Source organism: Dromiciops gliroides, chromosome 4 (genome assembly GCF_019393635.1).
Source record: "Dromiciops gliroides isolate mDroGli1 chromosome 4, mDroGli1.pri, whole genome shotgun sequence".
Classification (NCBI taxonomy): domain Eukaryota; kingdom Metazoa; phylum Chordata; class Mammalia; order Microbiotheria; family Microbiotheriidae; genus Dromiciops; species Dromiciops gliroides.
In genome coordinates this window covers 22,460,862-22,481,307 of record NC_057864.1, presented here as the reverse complement: position 1 = coordinate 22,481,307, position 20,446 = coordinate 22,460,862, and the positions used below count along the sequence as shown (strand labels likewise).

Sequence of the window (20,446 nt, the reverse complement as noted above, 5' to 3'; positions counted from 1 at the left end):
TGAACACAGTAGGTGTTTAATAATTATTTTGTCCACAAATCAATGAGCATCATTAGGTCTGGTCATGAAAGGGACCTTGGAGATCAGGTATTCAAAACCCCTCATTTTTCGGAGGGGGAACCCGAGGCCCAGATAGGGAGCTGCGTGCTTCTGTCTTGAAGCCTAAGAACAACTGAGAGAGAGCATTAGCTCTTCGACAGCTACAGGGCACCCACAGTTTCACTCAATAGCATGTCCCTCTTTGGGCTTCAATTTTCTCATCTGTAAAAGGGATTGCCTGAGCCCCCCCTGTGGCGGAAAGCTTCGGTAAAGCTCTGACCAGATAACGCCAAGAACTTTGTCAGCAGATGGCCTTTGCTGGGTATGGCCTTGCTGGCTTGCTGCAGAGGCCAAGACGAGAGAAGAGCAGGGCAGATAAAAGGGGTAGCTGGGATCTGATTTCTCATCCCTAACCACCAATCCCCCTGTTAGAGTCATTAAGCCCTGGCAAGGCAAAACTGAGAGGGGAAAGAAAGGCCTGAGGCTCTGTGGATTTGGAAGGTGCTTAGCTTCTGCTGGGATAATCTGGGGACCTGGGGGCCATCTGGAAAAGAGGTCAGCAGTGACCAGCTTTTTCCTTGCTTTTTGCCATCAGGAGCGCCTGCTTCCTCGATCACTTGTTAAAGGTTTCTGTCCTTGGTCTCTATCCCATTAACCTCCCCAGGCCAGGATCTCTGTTCTGGCCTTTGCCCCTGGTGAGTCCAGCGTGTACCAGAAGCCCAAGGCTGCAAGTCCCTGGCCAGTGATGGGGAGATGTGTCCTCCTCTTAGGAAGCTGAGTGTGATGTCACCAGACCAACAACAATGAGGCTCAGCTGGTCTCTGCGCATCTGACTCTCACCCAGTGCCCACCTCGGGGTCCTATATGCCCCAGCTGAAGCCTGAACAAGAGAAGGCTCAGGGGACAAGCGACTGATTACCACAGTCCAGCATCTGAAGGGCAGAAGGATTAGCCTTGTTGAGCGAGCTCCCAGACAATACAAGGCAGAGAAGCAGATTTAGCCTGGGATGTCAGGACAATGGGAGCCGCCCAAAGGGGACGGGGAGCCCCTCACTAGAGGGCTTAAACGCACCAGAAAAAACGATCAGAGAAGACAATCCTTTGGGAGTGGGTGGGGCCGGCAGCCTCTGGGTCCCTGCCAACTCTGAAATTCCATCGTTCTGCAATCTGGGAGTGAGGTATTTCAAGTGCCATCTCCCCTTTGGACAAATAGGGAGCTGAGGTCAGAGACAGATGCCACACGCATTACCTAAGGTCGCATCCTTGGCTCTGCTGCACTACTCTACACTTCTGGCTCATTTAAAGGAGAAAATAATGTTTTTGGAAAATAATAAGTCACTAGAGTGTTTTAAAGAGCTTTATACATATTATCTCATTTGATTCTCACAATACTGGGAGTAGCCACTAAAGGTATGATTACTCCCATTTTACAGATGAACAAACTTGACCACATATAGGTTTTTGGGGGATTTTTTTTGTGAGGCAATTGGGGTTAAGTGACTTTCCCAGGGTCACACAGCTAGTAAGTGTCAAGTGTCTGAGCTCGGATTTGAACTCAGGTCCTCCTGAATCCAGGGCCCGTGCTCTATCCACTTGGCCACATCTAGTTAGTGCTAGGTATTGTTTTCACCCAGGTCCTCCCAACTCCAAGGCCAGTACTCTGCCTCTCAGTCATTTTAAGCTACCCACGGGCTCAAGGTTTGGCCAGAAAGAGATGAACTTTGGGATCATCCCAGGGCTCTAGGAAGGAGGCCCAGCAGCCCCCAAGGCACTTACCGCAAGGATAGCGATGACGATGCCCACGGCACACAGGACGGCGTCACTGATGGTCTCTCCTGTCTTCAGGGGGTACTTGATGCTCTCATCGCCGCAGTAGAAGCCTCGTCGGTAAGGCTTGATGGCGCTGGTCTCAATGATGAGGAAGGGCAGACCCGCTGGGGGAGAAGATGCCAGCGTCGATACAGGGGAAGGGGAGGGGAGAGAGAAAAATGACAAGGTCAGGGCCAGGGTACCAACCAGGAGCAGCCCACAGTCAGTCGGAGCTAATCAAATCATGATGATCATTTGTCCTGTGCCCAGCACAAAGGATGGGCACCTGGACTTGCCATGCCATTAGGGTCAGAGGCCATGAGATCCAGCCTCCTTATCTGTACAAAGGAGGAGCTGTACACAGTAGGTGCTTAATTAATGCTTACTTGATTACTACTGGAAGTTCACTCATATCATTCAGTCTAGAAATCAACAAGCAATTATTAAGCAACAGCACTTGTTAGTTCCCTCATCTGTAAAATCAAGCAGTTGAACAAAAACCCCCACCAAGGTCCCAACTAGCTCTAAGTCTGGTACACTCCTCTCAGCAGCTTCTACATGAAGCTTACTCCTACCCTGAAGCCTATGACCTCTCTCCCAGAGCACCTTGGATTCAGCCTGTACTGTACTCCTCCCCTTAAGAAGGCAAGCCCCCTGGGCCAGGGACGGCTTCTCCTCTCCTCTCCTTTGTATCCTGAGTGTGTAGCCCAGTGTTGGGCACATAGCAGAGGCTTGACGAATGCTTGTGTATTGATTAGTTGATTCATTTTGGCATGGCCGTTGAGACCATAAGCTCACCTTGGAGGACCTAAAATAGGGAACTAGATTATCATCATTTATTAAGTGCTTACTGTATACCATACTTCCTCATTTTATAGATGAAGAACTGAGACCAGGAGAGAAATAAATCATCCAAGGCCACAGATGTAGGTTAAAGTGAGGAAGTGAACCCATACTCGTTGGCGGCCCCAGGCGGTCTCCCTTTAGTACAATCTAATTTTTATGACACATATTAAACCAGGCCATATCTAGCCTAGGAGGTGATAAATTCCTCCTGGAAAGAGACTGTATTTTATTCATCTCTTATTCATTCTGGAAGCTCATGCTAGCCCTGGAATCTACATGCTGGGAGTACCCTCTGCCCCTATGGTCCCTGCCTCTGACTGGATGGTTTCCCCCAGAACCTCCACTAAAGGGAAGTGTCCAGACCAGTCAGGTCTCATTCCTCTACAGGCTGGACTTGAGCTCCTGCCCCTGGCAAAGAGACGGGGAGCTCACTACCATTCTCCTTTCTATTGACTGATTATTTTGGAAGGTTTTCCTGCTGTTAAGGCTCCATCTGTCTCTCTGTAGCTTCCTGGCTTACGGGGCCAAGCAGAAGAAGAATAATCGCTAGCGAACAGCTAACATTTCTATGGTGCTTGTCATATGCCAGGCACATGCCTAATCCTTTCATCTGATGGTTCTTTAAATACATGAAGACAGTTGCCACGACCCCTCCTGAGCCTTCTCTTTTCCCCTAAAGTCTCCCGTGATTGGGCGTCACGGTCACTGCCTTTGGGAAGCCTGCCACACTGAGAGCCAACTCAGGCAAAGGTCACCCAGAGAGCTGGGCCATGCTCGGAACGCGGCTTAGCGTCTCCACCTTCAAAGGTCAGGGCCCAAGTATGTCGTGCTCAGCCAAGAGCAGCCTACTCAGCCCCCAAGTGATAAGAGAGAAGAGAAGCTGGGCTTGTCTTGGACCAAACCTGCCCCCCCCTATGGAGATACGGGGGCACTGCCAACATTCTGAGCTCTTCGAAGGGACTCGGCGAGGCTGGGGTGGGGGGCGGGCTGGAAGGAAGCTGGGGTGTTTTTTTTTCTGGGTCACAATCTTGCTATTGTTGAAATGGGCTTCTGCAGCGGGATGTTAATATGCAACAGGCCAGAAAGCAGGAGGCAGGCTGGATACCCCGGCCAAGAGAGGAGTAAATGGGATTCCTGGAGGGGTGGGTTGGGGGTGGCACTCGATGCCCTCTACCACTCCTTCCTCCCACAACGGGAGTGAGTCTAGAATAGGGGACGATCACCTAAACATTACATTTCTTTTATTCCCCCCATTAAACAGCCTCCAAATACATCCTCCACTTGAAAAAAAAAAAAGTTAATTAAAAAAAATCACTGAGAAAAATGTTTTTAAATGGGAATTTGAAGACGGAGGTTCTGCTCCAGGCTCTGACACTAACTTTGGTCCCTTCTCTTCTCTGAGCCCCAGCCTCTTCCTCCATAAAATGAATGGATGGAGAGAGATGACACCTTGGATCTCATTCAATATAAAAAGGATCATTGCCGACAATGAGGATTCCATGACTTGTAGCTGCCGCCCTAACAACTATAATAATAATAATAATGAGAAGAAGAAGAAGAAGGAGGAGGAGGAGGAGGAGGAGGCGGCATGGGGTGGGGGGTAGAATCCTGGCCTCAGACTTCATCAGCTCCCTGTGTGGAAGCTCCCTCCACAGATGCAGAACAGCGACTGCCCTAACACACTCTTTTTTTTTTCTTTTTGCGGGGCAGTGAGGGTTAAGTGATTTGCCCAGGGTCTCATGACTAGTAAGTATCAAGTGTCTGAGGCTGCATTTGAACTCAAGTCCTCCTGAATCCAGGGCTGGTGCTTTATCCACTGCGACACCTAGCTGCCCGCCCTGACACACTCTTAAAGACTCGGAACAACACATTTTTAAGTGACTTGCGCACAGGTATCACTCAATGGACATTTATTAAGCACCTACTATATGCTGGGCATTATGATAAGTGCTGGGGATACTAAGAGACAAAAGACAGTTCCTGCCCCCGAAGAGCTTACAATCTCCTGGCCACTATGTGGCAGAGGTAGTGCTTAAACCCATATGTTCTTAAGGTGCAGTCCAGTCCACAATCTACCATGTCAAAGTGCCTCTCATTTATTAAGCCCCTGCTGTGTGCACCTGGGCTCTAGATACCAGTAAACTGACTATATCATACTGGAATCCCACCCAATGAATCCAATTCTTGCCGTCCTTTAAGGCACAGCTCAGGGGGCCTGCCCTCTCTGAAGTCCTCCTTCAATCTGGGAGCAGAAAAAGAGACTGTTCCCTCTTAGAAACTTGTCTTTTACTATGGTCCTACCATCAACCTCATCTCTCATCCAGTCTTGGCATAAGAATCGAAAAACAAGATAACAACAACAATTAATAATAATAAAATAAAGAAAGCTAGGACTGTGCCTCATTCACCGTATCCCTAGAGCTGAAAAGGACCTTAGATGTCATCAATATACCCCCCCTCAAATATAGCTAAGGAAACTGAGGGCTAGAGAGCCACTTAAGAGTGACTCCCCAAGGTCACTGATGTAAGGAGCTAAGGCAGAATTGGAACCCAGGACCTATGCCCAATCTGTAAATTCTTTCTAGGACATTATGCCACCTCTACAGTAGGATCTATTTAATTTAATTGGCCAAGATTCCCAGATAACCCATCTTGGTATTAGAGCATTCATGGCTAAGATTCACACTTGCAATCATAATTGGCAAAGTATTCCGAACACAACTGAGTCTAAAACCTAGCTACGTGTCACATCACCCCTCGAGTCTCTAGTCTTTGGTTCTTCATCTATAAGACGAGGCTAATGGTGCTTCCTCCATTAGAATTGAAGCTTGCTAAGGGCAGGGGCAATTGCATAGCACAGGGCTCAATATATGATCAGTGTTTGAAGGAAATTTGTGGATGGATCCTTGGGCTGCTGATCCAATACAAATCTTACAGAAAGGAGCCCTAAAGTACTACAGAGATTGTTAATAGTGGCAGTTCTATTTTAATATATTTTTAAGCTATTACAGTCCCTTTGCTCTCTGCCCAAGACCAAATCTGAAAAATGTCAGAGATGGCATAACTACAGTCACTTTCATTTGTTCTAGATCCCTTTCAAAAAAGAAGAGGGGGGAGAAGTAGTGGTGGTATTTATATATTGTCGCAGATACACAAAAGGATTTATTGGGCTTTATACTTTGGATTTATTTAAATTCCATTATTATTTACTTTTGTGACCCCTAACTGCTTCCTGTCAGAACAACAATTTACTTTATCAAATTTATATTGGCTCACAAAAGAAATAAATGCACCGGGCCCCATTATTGTGCCTGACATTTCAAAAGTAAACAGAATGTAGTCATAAAATGCTTTCACCTTCCAGCCTCACATCACCCCAATGACGAATGAAAAGAGAAAACATAGGAAAGAAAGGAGGGAGGGAGGAAACAAGCATTTATTAAGCACCTACTATATATGTTACTGTGCTCAATTCTTTACAGATATTATCTCATTTGTAGGCTGATTGACTCCAAGGTAGTATTGATATACAAATTCTTTATATATATTATCTTTAATTGAGTCTTTCCAGGTACAGTACTTGGGCTAATGAAGGTCACAGTAACCTTGTGAAGTTATCAGGGTGGAAAACATTGTTCTTTTTTTTTTTTTAATAGATGAAGAATCTAAGGCTCAGAAAGTCATGCAGCTCATTAAAAAAAAACAAAACTCATGTTTCATCTGGTCCATGAAGGGTTTGCAAACAAGCTTTCTGCACCACAACCCTGTGGGGTAGGTGGGCAGGCAGTTTCCTTTGAGCACAGGGCCTCGAGATGGAAAGATGACCTTCGAAATCTTCTGACCCAATGAACTCCTTTTAGAAACAAGGAAACTGAGGTTCAGAAGTGCAATGATTTGTTCTAAGTCCTCCCCGTCTCCCCAAACATCAGCTGGCATTTGAACCTAGACTCCAGCTCCCAGACTCCCCATCACACCCCCTTCTCTGGGCAAATGGAAAAGCTGAGGCTGTCCTCATCTTTCTGACTCCAGCTCTGGAGCCCTGTGCATCAGCAAAGCCGCCTGACCATTTGGAAGGAGCCCCAGAAACAGCCAGGCTCCTCATATTGGGAGCAGGGGGATGGGGGAAGAGCTTTCTAACCCATCTTCATTGCACTACCTAAGGGTCTGAAACCTGGCCAAGCGGACTAGAAAGAACTGCTCCGAGGCCAGAAACTGGATATTCATAGTCTGCTTTTAAAATCCTCACATCATAATGAAAAAACACAGAGGAGCCTGCCTCGGTCTCTCACCAGGGCCTTGGGGCCAGAGCCATAGACTTGGGGGGCTGGGGGGGTGGTGATGGCCGGGTTGCGGCTCCTTACATACGTGGCTCACGGCTGGGGAGCCAGCTTCTCTCCGAGGCTAATAGCTTTCACATGACAGGTCTGTAAAACACATGTTCCTAGTGATAATTAAACACGCCTAAAAGCCCAGCTAGCCGGGAGAGGAGAAATGTCTGGCCTGTCCCTTTGCCCTTCCGAACCCCAAGCAGAAGCTGTTATTTTTCTTCCTATTTTCTTCATTTACCACCTCCCACCCCACCCCCACTGCCTCCAAACGGAGGGGAGTGTTTCTGGGCCTCCACTCCATGCTCCGTGATGGGAAGCAGATGAAAAGCTGAGCTTAAGGGCCTTCTGCTATGTTCTCTCCCTTGGCAGGCCCCAGCAGCCAGTCACTTCTCAGTTCTCTCTTTCCATCTCTGTTGTGGGTATTCTCTCTGTCTCTCCTTCTCTCATTAAGATTTGTGGTTTAGATATGGGGACCGCCAATCCAGTCTTGACATCTCTCCAAGGGAAGGGTGAGCTCAGATCTCCTTCTGCGATAGGGAGAGGGATAAATACGGCCCTCTGTGGCTGTGGGAAGATGCCCCATGCCAGGCCCCTTAGGGCCTGGTAGAGCCCATTCTTTTCAAGCCTCAATTTCCAAAAGGAGTGACCGTCTTTATCACCAATGAGGCAGGATGTCACTACAGAATCTCCTTAAAGTTAACATTTCCTCCATCATTGGGACTTCTGCCTTCAATGCAGGGGTTGGTGGAGAGACTGGGGACAAAAGAACCCCCAAACCCCATTTTCCTGAGCCATTTTCCCCTTTCTTTTGGCATAGCAAGGTTCAAATCTGTTCTGACACTTGTTTCCTCATCTATAAAATGGAGAAAATAACACCAGCCCTACCTAAGCTACAAGGGCTTTGGGGAGGAACAAATGAAATAAGGCAGCATGGGGCTGCTACACTAGAAATCAGGAGGATGTGGGTCCAAATTCTGCCTTATATACTTACTAGCTGTTTGATCCTGAAAAAATTACTTAACCTCTCTAGGCTCAGTTTGTTCATCTGTAAAATGAGGATTTTGACTGGATGCTCTCTGATGCCCCTTCCAACTCTAAGTACATCTAGGAGATGTATTTAAGCTTTAAAACACTATGTAGGGGGTAGCTAGGTGGTGCACTGGATAGAGGTGGACCTGAGTTCAAATCCGGCCTCAGACACTTGACACTAGTTGTGTGACCCTGGGCAAGTCACTTAACCCTTACTGCCCTACAAACCCCCCCCCAAAAAAGAAAAAAAACATTACGTAAATGTTCATAGTTGTTAAACTGGACTCCTGGCTGGTCCCTAAACATGCCCTTCCTACTTCTCACCTTGATTCACCTAATAACGCTAAGAGGTCACCCCTCAGGCAGAGCACTAAGGTTTACAAAGCTCTTTGCCCTCAAAGTTCTCACAAGGGAGGTATTAGCATTCCCATTTTATAGATAAGAAAGCTGACTTACTCAGGGTAACACAGCCAGTCTTCTGGTATCCATCTCCACTACTCTGTCCACTGTACCATTCATCCCGGATCCAGGAATCTCCCATTCCCCCTCCCTCCCCAACACACACACACACACACACACACACACACACCCCTTAATAAAGATTTTGCTTTGTCTAGCCACTTAATTGTTTGTGTGTCTGTATATAGATATCTGTCAGTCTGTCTCTGAGTCTGAGTTTCCTCCTTGGGCATCAGTGGATAACAAAACTTGAACCCCCCTTCTCAGAGTTGTTGGAAGGCGAAAGGGGGCTGCCATTATTTCCATATCAGGGTTTATGGATACAAAGCCCCCTCCCCAGAGCCCAGGGGATTCTCATAACATTTCCAGGAAGAGGCAGGATCAGCACTAGGAGAAACCTAAGTCTATTTTACATATGGGGCAAACTGAGGCCAGAGCGGTGGTTGCGGTACAGGCAGGTTTAGATCAAGTACAGTCCTCTTTCCCGTGTGTCGAGATGACTCTCATGCAGCTCACAAGTGCCTGGGCCCAGCCTCCCTGCCAGGTTTCTGCTGTCCAAGTCTGGCTCTCACAACATCATGTTGCAGAGGCAGCCGTAAAGAAAGCAAAAAAAAAAAATATTGGGACTCTTTGGCAAACTCTTAACTTACCGAAAATCAAAGGCCCCTGTGTTGGATTCGGAGCTTTGAAATGCTAACACTTGTGCAGAGATGGGGGGCGGGCTGTGAACAAACACAGGCTAGGCTTTCATGGCCCACCCATTGATAAAGTCACGTGGGAAGGGTTACTGCTGGGACCCGGCCCCTGACATTTGGATCCCCCAGTCCAGAGTTCACCTCTGTACTAAATTCGACACAGGCCCCACACTCCTTGAAATGTTTTGGGAGGTTGTGGGAAGGAGGAAGCCACCTTTATTTGGTACACTGACAATCAGGGGGTCAGAGGCGGGGTTCACATTTCCCACAGCCAGACTCTGAGTAGGTATTCCAAAGCCTAATTATAGCCTGGTATATCCAAGGGAGAAAGCTGGAAGAGCCAAGACCTAGGCATGAGCCTCACCTCCTCCCCCACTAACTCCTCGGGTAACCACCTTCAGCAAGTTACTTTACCTCTGGCTCAGGCTCAGTTTCCTTATCTATGAAATGAAGGGGTGGGAGCCCCTAAAATTCCAGTCCTGGTGCTCTATTTTTTTAAAAGCCTTGATTCTCAAGCCCCTTCTAGCCCTGACATCCCCTGTTCTAAGGCCCCTCCCAGCTCTGACATCCCCTGTTCTAAGGCCCCTCCAGCTCTGACATCCCCTTTTCTAAGGCCCCTCCCAGATCTGACAACCCATGACTGGAGAATACACTCTCCCAACTCCTCAGGTTCTCATATCCTACAAGCTTACCCCATTGATAAAGAAGCACTTAGGGGGCCGCTTGACAAACCAAATCCTTCCTTCGAAGTTGCTAATACAAATATTTAGGTAACATGCAAGTGACAGGCTTTCTATTTAAAGTAATTAATGGCCACGGGTCTTCGGAATGCGCAGCCCACCTTTTTCGGTTTACAATATTTGTTCAGATTTTGAGCCTGGACACAATCCAGACCCAACCAAAGTGGGTTTACTACGGCTGCTTGTCCCTGACCTGGACAAGAACAGGCATGACAAACACTAGCATTTTACTGGTGTGGATGTAAAGTGTGGAGGCCTTTCTGGAGAAAGAATGACTAATTCTTTTGGATTGGCTGGTCAGGCCTTGTTGGCCCCGGGCAGGGGCCTCTGCCGGCGTGATACAACCAGATCCACAAGAGACCCCAGTCCAAACCTCAGCTTTGCCATTTTCTATCTCCAGAGACCCTTCCCATCTCTGACCCTCAGTATCTTCATCTAGGAAATGGGGAGATCTGAACCACTTCCATCACAGCAATATGCAAAAGATGCCTTGAGCTAACGTTTCCCAGAGAGGCCCCATTCTGAGGTCTCATCACTGGGTAAAGATGGCTCTGACTATGGACCCCAAACTCCAGCCACTTCTAGTAAGTCAGGCAGGCTTTTGGTATGAAGGTAACAATGGATGGGGTAACAATACTAGAAGGCCTGACCAACTTAAAGGAAGCAGGAAGCTCACCACCAGAAGGTTGATCATCAAGTAATGGACTCCTTCTACCTCAGAACCCATGAAAGTCACCTCTCAAAATGAAAAAGGGCTGCAATCTGTATCAGTGGAAGGGCTGGACAGACTAGTGACATAATGCAAGCATTCCTCCTTCATCCTGCCCTCTCCAACAAAATACATTGCGCTAGTTCCACTGTTAATATATGCCAGTGTGGAACACACACACACACACACACACTCCCTTACCTCCCTAGGAACTTTTTGCCATCACCCACACAGTGAGTCCTACCCTGAGGGCTAGGTCCTTCTCCCCACAAAGAGGCTCATCCCCCAAACATTTCACATACAGTCACTCCAGAGAGCGGGATCCAACATTCCATCCACAGGCATGGGTAACATATTCCCCCAGATTAATAAACTCATCCCATAAATAGGCCACTCAATCTGGGCTTGGGTTCCTCTCTCACCCTCAACTGCCCCCACTATGTGTGTGCTATGGCTATTAAAGACTGTGGCAAACATTCCCCCAAACAGCCCATTACCCATTTGGGAGGATAGGGAAAAGGGGAAGCAGGTCACCTCAGGTTACTCGTATCATGCCCACCCCAACCCTGGGCTTCCACTGGGCAGTGTTCCAGGGGCCCATGCAATACTCTGCAGCACTTGAGGGTCTTGGAGCTCAACACCCTTCTGCATTCTCTGTCCCTCTTCTCCAAAACAATCCCTTTGTCCAGGCTCACACTTGGCACAGCAGTTGCCTCAACTCCACCCTGAGAACCCCCTTTTATGTCCACCCTCCTGCCAACATGATGCTGAGTTTGTTTTACTGCCCTGTGAACCTCCTATTTTCAGCACACCTGGCTCACAAGGCTTGGATGGGGACATTCATCCAGAGGAATGCATTTTTAACCATTTGAAAACAAAAATATTTGGGGGGCTTCCCCCCACAATTATTATGATCAAAATTATTATTATTACAGGCCTGCCTTCTAGCCAGCATCATGGAACAGTCGGAGTGTGAATGACCGGGTCCACAACCTGAAATTTCCTATTCTGGGGCAGTGGCCCATGTTCTGCTGACCACAGTCAAAACCTCAAGTCCTTATGAAATTGGAGGCGGCCCTGGACAGCCTCCCGTCTCCTCGGTGTGTGCTCTGGTGGGGGGCCTGGCTCGGGTCTGGAGTACCTAATTAATGCTTTTCAGCCCGCACCAGCCACACCCCAAAATACTGATGCTGGTTATGTTTGTTTATTGGGTGAAGGGGGAGAGGGAATGGGCCAACACCAAGCAGATCCTTTCACTTACTTCAGGCAGAGTTCTCCCTTTCTCATTTTCACCAAAGCCACAACTGGACATGGACCCCACTAAGAACCTGGCCTTGACTGGCTGCCAGCTTCATTAGCTGGATAATTATCATCCTACAAATCCAGCAAAGGGGGCAGGGATGACTCTGGGGCCATGGACACAGAACTTGTCTTTCTTGTTGACGCTATAAACGAAATGATTAGTACTAATATGAACAAATGAACTGAATTAAGAATGGAGGAGGAAGAGGAGATGGGGCTGAAACACTGCAGGGAGATTGTACAGTGAGCCCCAGCTCCCCCCTGCTGTCAATATTCTCTAGGTGATGGGTGATGCATGTTTAGGCAGTTTCAGAGAAACTTGGGAAGACTTATATGAACTGATGGAAAGTGAAGTGAGTAAAATCAGAACAATGTATGAAATAAACTTTGAACGATTTAAGAACTTTGATCATTTTGATGCTCAACCATGATTCCAAAGGATTGATGGTGAAACCTATTACCTGATCAACTCATCTCCTGCTAAGACTTATGGTTCAGAATAAGAATATATTTGGGGGGGCAGCTAGGTGGCACAGTGGATAGAGCACCGGCCCTGGATTCAGGAGTACCTGAGTTCAAATCCAGCCTCAGACACTTAACATTTACTAGCTGTGTGACCCTGGGCAAGTCACTTATCTCCAATTGCCTCACTAAAAAAAAAAAAAAAGAATATATTTGGGAACATGGCCAAGGCAGGAATCTATGCTGCTCAACCACGCATGTTATGATTGTCTTGTTTTCCCCTTCTTTTACAATAGTTAGAAAAAAACAGAGGACGTTGAGAAAGAGAGAAGTCAGATTTTTGTTCATTGAAAAAAAAAATTAAGAAAAAAGAGTGGAGAGAAGACAAGTATGAGCTAAGATGGGAAGGCAACCATTAGCATGGTGTCTAGAACTCAGAGCTAGCTTTGAGAACCATAAGGGAAAAGGCTAAAGGATGTGCCTGATTACAAAAACACTCAAATTCTAGTTGGAAGAATTGTAACAATCTGATAGGCAGGATTTTTTTGAGCAAAAGAACAATACTTATTTCAATAAGTGGGCCACAAGGCTATGTCTGGTTCCAGGTGAAAGTACAACCTTGTCTCAAGCTCCATATAACTCCACCCCTCACTTTAGATTGTAATCATTCCAGACGTCCCAAATTTTAAACCTACAAAATTCCAAGCATCTCCCAGAAAAACCAACCATTAAGTCCAGGATCCAGCTGTTCTGTTTACACAACGACTAACCACTGGCTTCCCGGGCTTGCTCACCGAGACAACCATACTGGCCAAATGTGCTGTGACCTGTGGAGTGAACCTGAGGGTTTGGGCACCAGGACTAGAGGGGGTGGGGCAGAGGGGAGGGCTTAGGAGAAGCATGCTGCTGCTCTACAGAGAGAAGAGCTTACTAAACTAATAACTGCTGTTGTCCAAAAGGGAGAATGACCTGCCTTATGCAAGTTCCCCTCGTAAAGGAGATTGCCAAGAGGACAAAAAGTAGATGAAGACTTACTAGCCATGCAGATGAGGCAGGAGAAGGAAGCTAATCTGGCATATGAGGGCCAGGGTCCAAATCTGTTTTTAAAAAAAGGGGGTGCAGGGAGAGGGTATATTAGATGGTCTCTACATTTATGAATGAGGGCAGCAAGACCTGACTTAAAATCCATCCTTAAACACTTACTAGGTGACCTTGGGCCAGTCACTTAACCCTGTTTGCCTCAGTTTCCTCATCTGTAAAATGAGCTGGAGCAGGAAACGGCAAACCAGTCCAGTCTCTTTGCCTAGAAAACCTCAAATGGGGGTCACAAAGAACTGGACATGATGGAACAATCACAATAAAACTATGACCCTCCAACCTGTATGACCTCTGTGTGCCTGTTTTCTCTTCCGTAAAACAAGGGGGCGGGGGGTTAGACTAGATGACCTCTTTGGTCCTTTTTGGTTTTAGGACTATTGACCCTGTGATCTGGGAAGGTGCTGTCAGAAAGGACCTGAGGCAGTCCCATGGTGAGAAGATCCTCCTTCCCTGGGAGCACTGCTAAAAGGGGCGACCAGGGCGGCTCCCACCTCCCGGGCTCCGTCAATGTTCTTTTTGTAAAATGTAGAGATTTTCTTCCAACCTGACAGCCACCACCTGCACAAATAATCTTGGTGGGTAATTCTGTAACTGAATACAAGCACTGAAAAGCTGTGGAGTTTGAAGTCCCCCCAAATCCCTTTGACCTCCCACTTAAAGGCTCACTAATCACTTTCTAATTTAGAGCTGATTTCCTTTCTTTAGGTCTTCTCTATAGGATTTTCGTGTTTTCAGTATCTGAGGGGAAATGGATCACCTTGACTCCCTTCATTCAAATGGAAGTCAGCCTTGGGCGGGTGATGTTGGGGTCTCCAAGAGGTACAGGGAAGAGAGGGAGAGAAGGGGAAGAGAGCAGCTTTAGAAGTCCCCTCTGGCTGAGGGAGGGCAGAAGCTGGGCCTTTCTTTCTCCACCCCAGGCTCTTCTCAAAGGCTTTGCCTCTTGGTGGAGTCTTCTCTAGCCTATACTTCGCTGGTAAAGCCTTTGGGTACCCCGCCAGGGGCACCTCCCCACAGCACCCAAACAGGAAGAACATCAGTCTGTTGTGTCTGGGCCACACAGGGATCTCTGCTTCCAGGCAGCCCCCCCCCCAAGGCGCAATAAAGACCAGTCTGGCCCATGACTCTGAACAAGAGTAGTGAGGCATACCCAACTTTGGGAAGAGAAACAAAGCTTCAGCTAGCAAACCCACAGCATTCAAGGGCGAAAACATTATTGTTTTTGTTGTTATTATTATTAGCGAAGCTGATGGTAATAAAAAAGAGCTCACATTTCTAGAGGGCCCTTTTTTTTCTTGGTAAGGCCATCAGGGTTAAGTGACTTACCCAGGGTCACACAGCTAGTAAGTCTAGAATGCTTTACGATTTGCAAAACTCTTTACAGAGAAGATCTCAGGTGACCCCTACAACCTCATTAGTCCAGAGACACTGCTCCTTCCTCTGTCCCGCCTTGCCACCCCTCCAGAAGATTCTGGCTTTAGTAGGCAAAAGCCAAGGACCCAAAGAAGTCTGACATAGCAGAGAGCCCAGAAGTGCAGAGGTACCAACAAAGTCAAGATTTCAGAGAAGGGGTTTTATAGGAGGGGGCGGATCAGGGAGGGCTCAATGGAGGCAGCAGCATAGAAACCAGGCCTCCAAAGTGAAAAACTTGGAGGATTCCTATAAAGACCAAGAATAGAAATGTAGCCCCAAGTGTGCAAGTCATTCACATGCAAACGAGTTTGGGATTATGTCTTGTTTTCCATTATCTGTTTGATCCTCCACTTCCAGCTGGTGACCCATTGCTATCTGGAAATTTACTCTATTAATGTGACTGGCACCTGAATGAAGGTTATTGGTGTTCTTAGGCTGGCACAGGACCCAGGGCTGCACTGGCTAAGCTCCCAGGGCTCCCCATACTGCCTCCCCACCCCCCAGCCCCACTCACCCTGAGGATGGATGAGAGCCGGGTTTGAGGAAGGCCAGCCTACTCCAAAGTGCAGAGGCCAAGAAATGAGCAATAGGAAATTAGGGAAAAAATCTGGACTTTATCAAAGCCATCTAATCGGGGGGAGGAAATGTCTTAGCTGGGGCAGAGGTTAGAACCTGTGGCAGGAAATCAACAGGGTTGAGCAAATGGACTTGGAAGGCAGGAGATGAGGGTCTGAGGCCCCTCTGCATCTGTCAACTGTGAGCTGGTGTGTTCTTGGTCAAGTCATTCCCACGACACCCCCCACCCCCATCTTCTGGGCCCTCAGGCTCCTATCATTAGTAAAATGAGATTGCCTTGCCAGCCTCCCAAAGCTGATGGGAAGATCCAGGGGGACCATAGATGCGAAAGTGCTTTATAATCATAAAACCCCCTATAAATGTCAGTGATTAGCAGTATCGTGATTAATTAGAACAACAAATTGGAGAACAAATGAACTCACTACACTGTGATCATTTCCTTCTTAATAAGAGTTCTGTTAATGAGCTTGTAGCTAGCTCTCTAGCTATAGATGTTACTGAAACCTAATAAGAGAGGGAACAGGAAAGAACGGGGATTATCTTAGCACAGTCACTTACCAATTTATCTTGGGTTCAAAAAAGAAAACAGACACTCAATGATGCTAGGTATCAGTAAAAGGAACTTTTACTTCCAAATGGAAAGAAGTAGGGATAGAATGATGGGCCTGGAGACAGGAAGACTTCTCTTTGTGAATTCAAATCTGGCCTCGGACACTTGCTGGCTGTGTGACCCCGGGCAAGTCACTTCACCCTGTTTCCTCATCTGTCAAACCACTCTAGTATCCTTGCTAAGAAAATCCCAAATGGGGTTGAGAAGAGTTGGACCCAACTGAAATACGATGGGGCTGTGGCAAGTAGCCTGTGATCTAATTGAGGAGAGTCAGTTTCCACACCTGTCAAATGGGGATGATACCTGTCACAACTAATTCACAGGAATTGTTGGGAGGTCCAAAGGATCACCTACATTGAGCTCAGATCTCTCACTGAGAAAACGTCCTCTACAAAAGCAGCAGGGCTGAGAGAAACAGAGACAGAGAGACACCAGTTTTCACCCGGTGTCTGCTGTCTTCATCTCAGAAATCACTATTATCATAATACCTCATATGTATATAATACTTAACCACAGGATCTCCTGGGACCCTCCCTCACAGCAACCCTAAGAGGTAGGTGCTATGAATGCCATCATTTCACAGAGGAGGAAACTGAGGCTGAGAGAAGTCAAATGACTTACCCAGGGTCACAAAGCTAGTAAATGTTTAAGGCTGAACTCAGGTCTTTTAGATATTCTTTCCCTAAGGCCTTCCCTCAGAGAAGACTTTCCAGTTACTCAGTATATAATCTCCTATAAAGTCCTATCTGGTCTCTTTCATTAGTGTTTAAGCCCCCTGAAGGCAGGGCAGAGTCCTGCCTTTCTTTCTAAGCCCAATTTACTAACAAAGTATTCAGAAGGAGCAGCTGGATAAAAGCTGGCTACTTTATCTACCATCCCGGCATAGTAAGTTGTTGATGCTGTTTGGTGTTTATTGTAGACACTCTCCCATTAATGACCCAGGCCTAGAGAGCCAGGGCTGTGACCAACCCCCTAATTATGTGCAAACCTAAGATTTCCAGGACCACCAAGGCTGCACTCCACCCTTCTGGTTAACTGAGAACTCAGGCACTGGCTCACCCAGCAGGAGAGAATGCATCTCCGTCCTGAAGCAGCCAGAAGGCCCTCTCTGCTCCACAGGGGCTCAGTCTGCCAAAATTCTCCCAGAAGCCACTGCAGGCTGATGTCTTTTCCAGCTGTTCAGGTAAAGGGTGGCTCTAGGGGGCCCTGGGGGAACTTTCTTCCTCCTCAGCCTCGGAGGCCAGGCCCCTGTTTTGTTCTTCATCTTCTCTACACAGGGGAGGCCACTCAGAGCCTGTCTCTTTGTCCCTGAGAGGCCGGGCCACCATGTCTAGAGTGTTCTTTTAAAAATAAAAGTGGATTGCTCGCTACTTCCCATTCCTGCCTGTCTCTACAACAATGACCAGTTAGGCTGTCCAGCAATGTGTGAATAAATGGGGGGTGGGGGCAGAGGGGGGAGAAGGTTAAAGCAGCCAGAGGGAATTGAGAGTCTTCCCCTCATCCCACCTCCCACCCACCACCAAGGCTCGCCCCCTCCAGGGCAGTAAATGTCGACAAAGCCCCCAGTGTTCTCTCCCCCCCCAACCCCACCACCCCCATTCAAGAAAGAGGGCGCCGTGCCAAGTAACGTTACTCCCCCTCACCATGGTGTTGGCATGAATGCGGCCTGGTATGTTTGCTGAAAAATCGCTGGTTTTCATGGAAATGCTGGTCCCACAACAACCCCCTTTTGTCAGATTGGAAGTGAAAAAAGGAGGAGGTCTCTGATGAGGACTGAACAGTAACAAAGGACATGAGCTGGCCGGGCCCAGTCAGGCTGTGTGTGACTCCTCAAAGGCCTAGGTCCCCTTCCAGGACCACTGCCCCCAACCTGGATTTCCCTCCCAAATCCCCCCAGTATGCTCCTCTCATCCCCCTGCTCCCCTCCCAAACTCCCTTCCGGCTCCCCCCTGCACACACTGTCATTGGATGAGGTCTTAGGGTCCATCAGGAGCCATGGGGTGCTGGGTTCTGAGCTCAACTCTGAGATTTGAGACTCTGGGGTGGCCTCGGGTGCTTTGGGCCCCAATTTGTTCATCTGTGAAAGGAGGTAGTTGTGCCCATCAATGGGGTAATGACTGAACAAACTGTAGTATAGGGAGGAAATAGAAAATTACGGGGCTGTCAGGAATAACAAATATGAGGAACTAACCCTGGCAAGATTTACATGAAGGCTGCAGATCCAGGATGACTACAAGAATGGAAAGGGAAAAAGACAATCCAAGGCGGCCAAGTCCTATGTGATTGGAATGACTAACCCTGGCTGTCAAAGAGAAGTTGAGAATTTCCTTTGAGAGGGGGAGAACAAGGTGGAGAATAAGGAGGGAGGAGGGGGTTTCTTTGGCTTAATTCTTTTTTTTTTTCCTGCATGACAACAGGAACCTTCATGTAGAGGAAAGATTCAGAAATGACCAATGTAAAAACAAAAGACATCAGGGGAAAAGTTTAAATCATAATTAATAAATAAGAGATTATCCCTCAAAATAAAATAATAAATAAAATAAATATTAAAATAAATTAATTAAATTGAAAAATTGAAAAGGAGGCACTAAATCACCTCTAATGTTCCTTCTAGATTCTATACAGTGAACTAGCTGGTTTTCATTTGGTTGGTTGGTTGTTTGGTTTTTGCGGGGCAATGAGGGATAAGTGACTTGCCCAGGGTCACACAGCTAGTAAGTGCCAAGTATCTGAGGCTGGATTTGAACTCAGGTCCCCCAGAATCCAGGGCTGCCCCCAAGCTAGCTGTTTTAAACACACACACATTATATGTACATAAATATATTTGCACATATGTATGTGAGCAGCTAGATGTAACAGTGGATAGAGTGCTTCCCGATTGGGAAGGGGGTTCTGTTCTAGAGGAGATAGGCAGCCATCGGTGCTCCTTGAGCAGGGGAGTGGATGAGGGGGTCACACAGTCCAATTCCACTGGGTGCCAGGTGACTGCTGGGCAAGGCAAACACTTCGAGAATCAGAGGATTTTGTAGGATAACGGCCCAGAGATCGTGAATCTAGGGGGAATTTAGTCTAACCCCATCATTTTACAAGTAAGGAAACAGAATCTCAAAGAGGTTGAGGTGACTATAAAACCCTTGGGAAGTCACTTAACTTCTGTCTGCCTCAGTTTCCTCAATTGTAACACGGGGACAATAACAGCACCTATCTCGAAGGGTTGTTGTGAGGGTCAAATGAGATAACAATTGGAAAGCACTGCCTGGCACAAAGTAGGCGCCTCATAAATGCTTCTTCTCTTACCTTCCCCTTGCCCCAAACCAAGATTGTACTAAGGTAGGAAATGGCAGAACAAGGATTTGAAAGTTCGGTTTTCTGGCCCCAGATTCTTCCTTCTGCTACAGCCTGTTACCAAACTTCCATAAAATCAGTGAATGCTCTTTCCCTCTCACTGAAATAGAAATATTATATAGGCTCACTTCCTCTCCATTTCAAAGATGGGAAAACTGAGGCTGGAAGAGGGTCCTTGTCCAGGGTCACAGAGTGAGGGAGATCATGGATTTAGAGTCTGGAGATCATCTAGTTCAACCTCATTTTATAAGTACGGAAGCAGAGGCCTGGACAGGTGACATGACTGAAAGATCACATAGGTAAAGTAGCAGGCCAGAATCTGAACTCTAGTCCACTGGACCTAAAACCAACACGGTCTCCGGCACTACAACAGAGCTGGGACAAAGGCCCAGTGCTCCCACCTCTAAATCCCGTGTTCTCTCCATCCTGCAGGCCAGACCCCGGGGGCCTGTGAACTGGGACAGGGATATGAGAAAGGGCGACCAATCTCTCCTCCTCAGGGGCCAGTCACCCGAACTCGGGGCAAAAGGACCCTTGCTTGTCTATCAAGATGACAGAAGGAGCCTTGGAGAGAATTAATGAATTATTCAGCGGGCCTTGCTTTTAGAAATTCCCTCAAAAGGATGGATTCCAGGCCTTTCTGCAGGCCGGCTCTCCCGAGGGCTGAAAGGCCCAAGCACTTCAAAGGCCACACAAAACCCCAGACTGGGCTTGGCAGGAGTTCACCAGCCACTGGGGCTTTCTGTGTGTGGCTTGTAATGACAAGCAGACTCGATGCCAGCCAGCCCCTCCTCTGGGGGAGGGAGTGCCAATCAGCTGCAGGTCCCAGGACTTTGGAGGGAGCCTAATGAGGTCTGCACGGCAAATGGCTCCCTGGCCTGAGAAATGCACCCCACTTCCTACAGGGGAGCTCCCTGAGTGATAGACCTGCCCAAGCATCAAGGCAATCTCACATGGGAAAAGGAAAGAAGGAGGGTGAGAGGAGGAGG

The 20,446-nt window shown here is 47.6% G+C and overlaps 1 protein-coding gene across 1 annotated transcript in view; it reads right to left on the bottom strand.

Moving 5' to 3' along the window:
- Positions 1–20,446, bottom strand: part of PLPP3 (phospholipid phosphatase 3) — a 77,917-nt gene that overhangs the window by 32,504 nt on the left and 24,967 nt on the right. Inside the window, exon 2 of the mRNA XM_043999614.1 lies at positions 1,816–1,973. Coding sequence (XP_043855549.1) covers positions 1,816–1,973 — 158 coding nt within the window. The remainder of the gene's footprint in view (positions 1–1,815; positions 1,974–20,446) is intronic.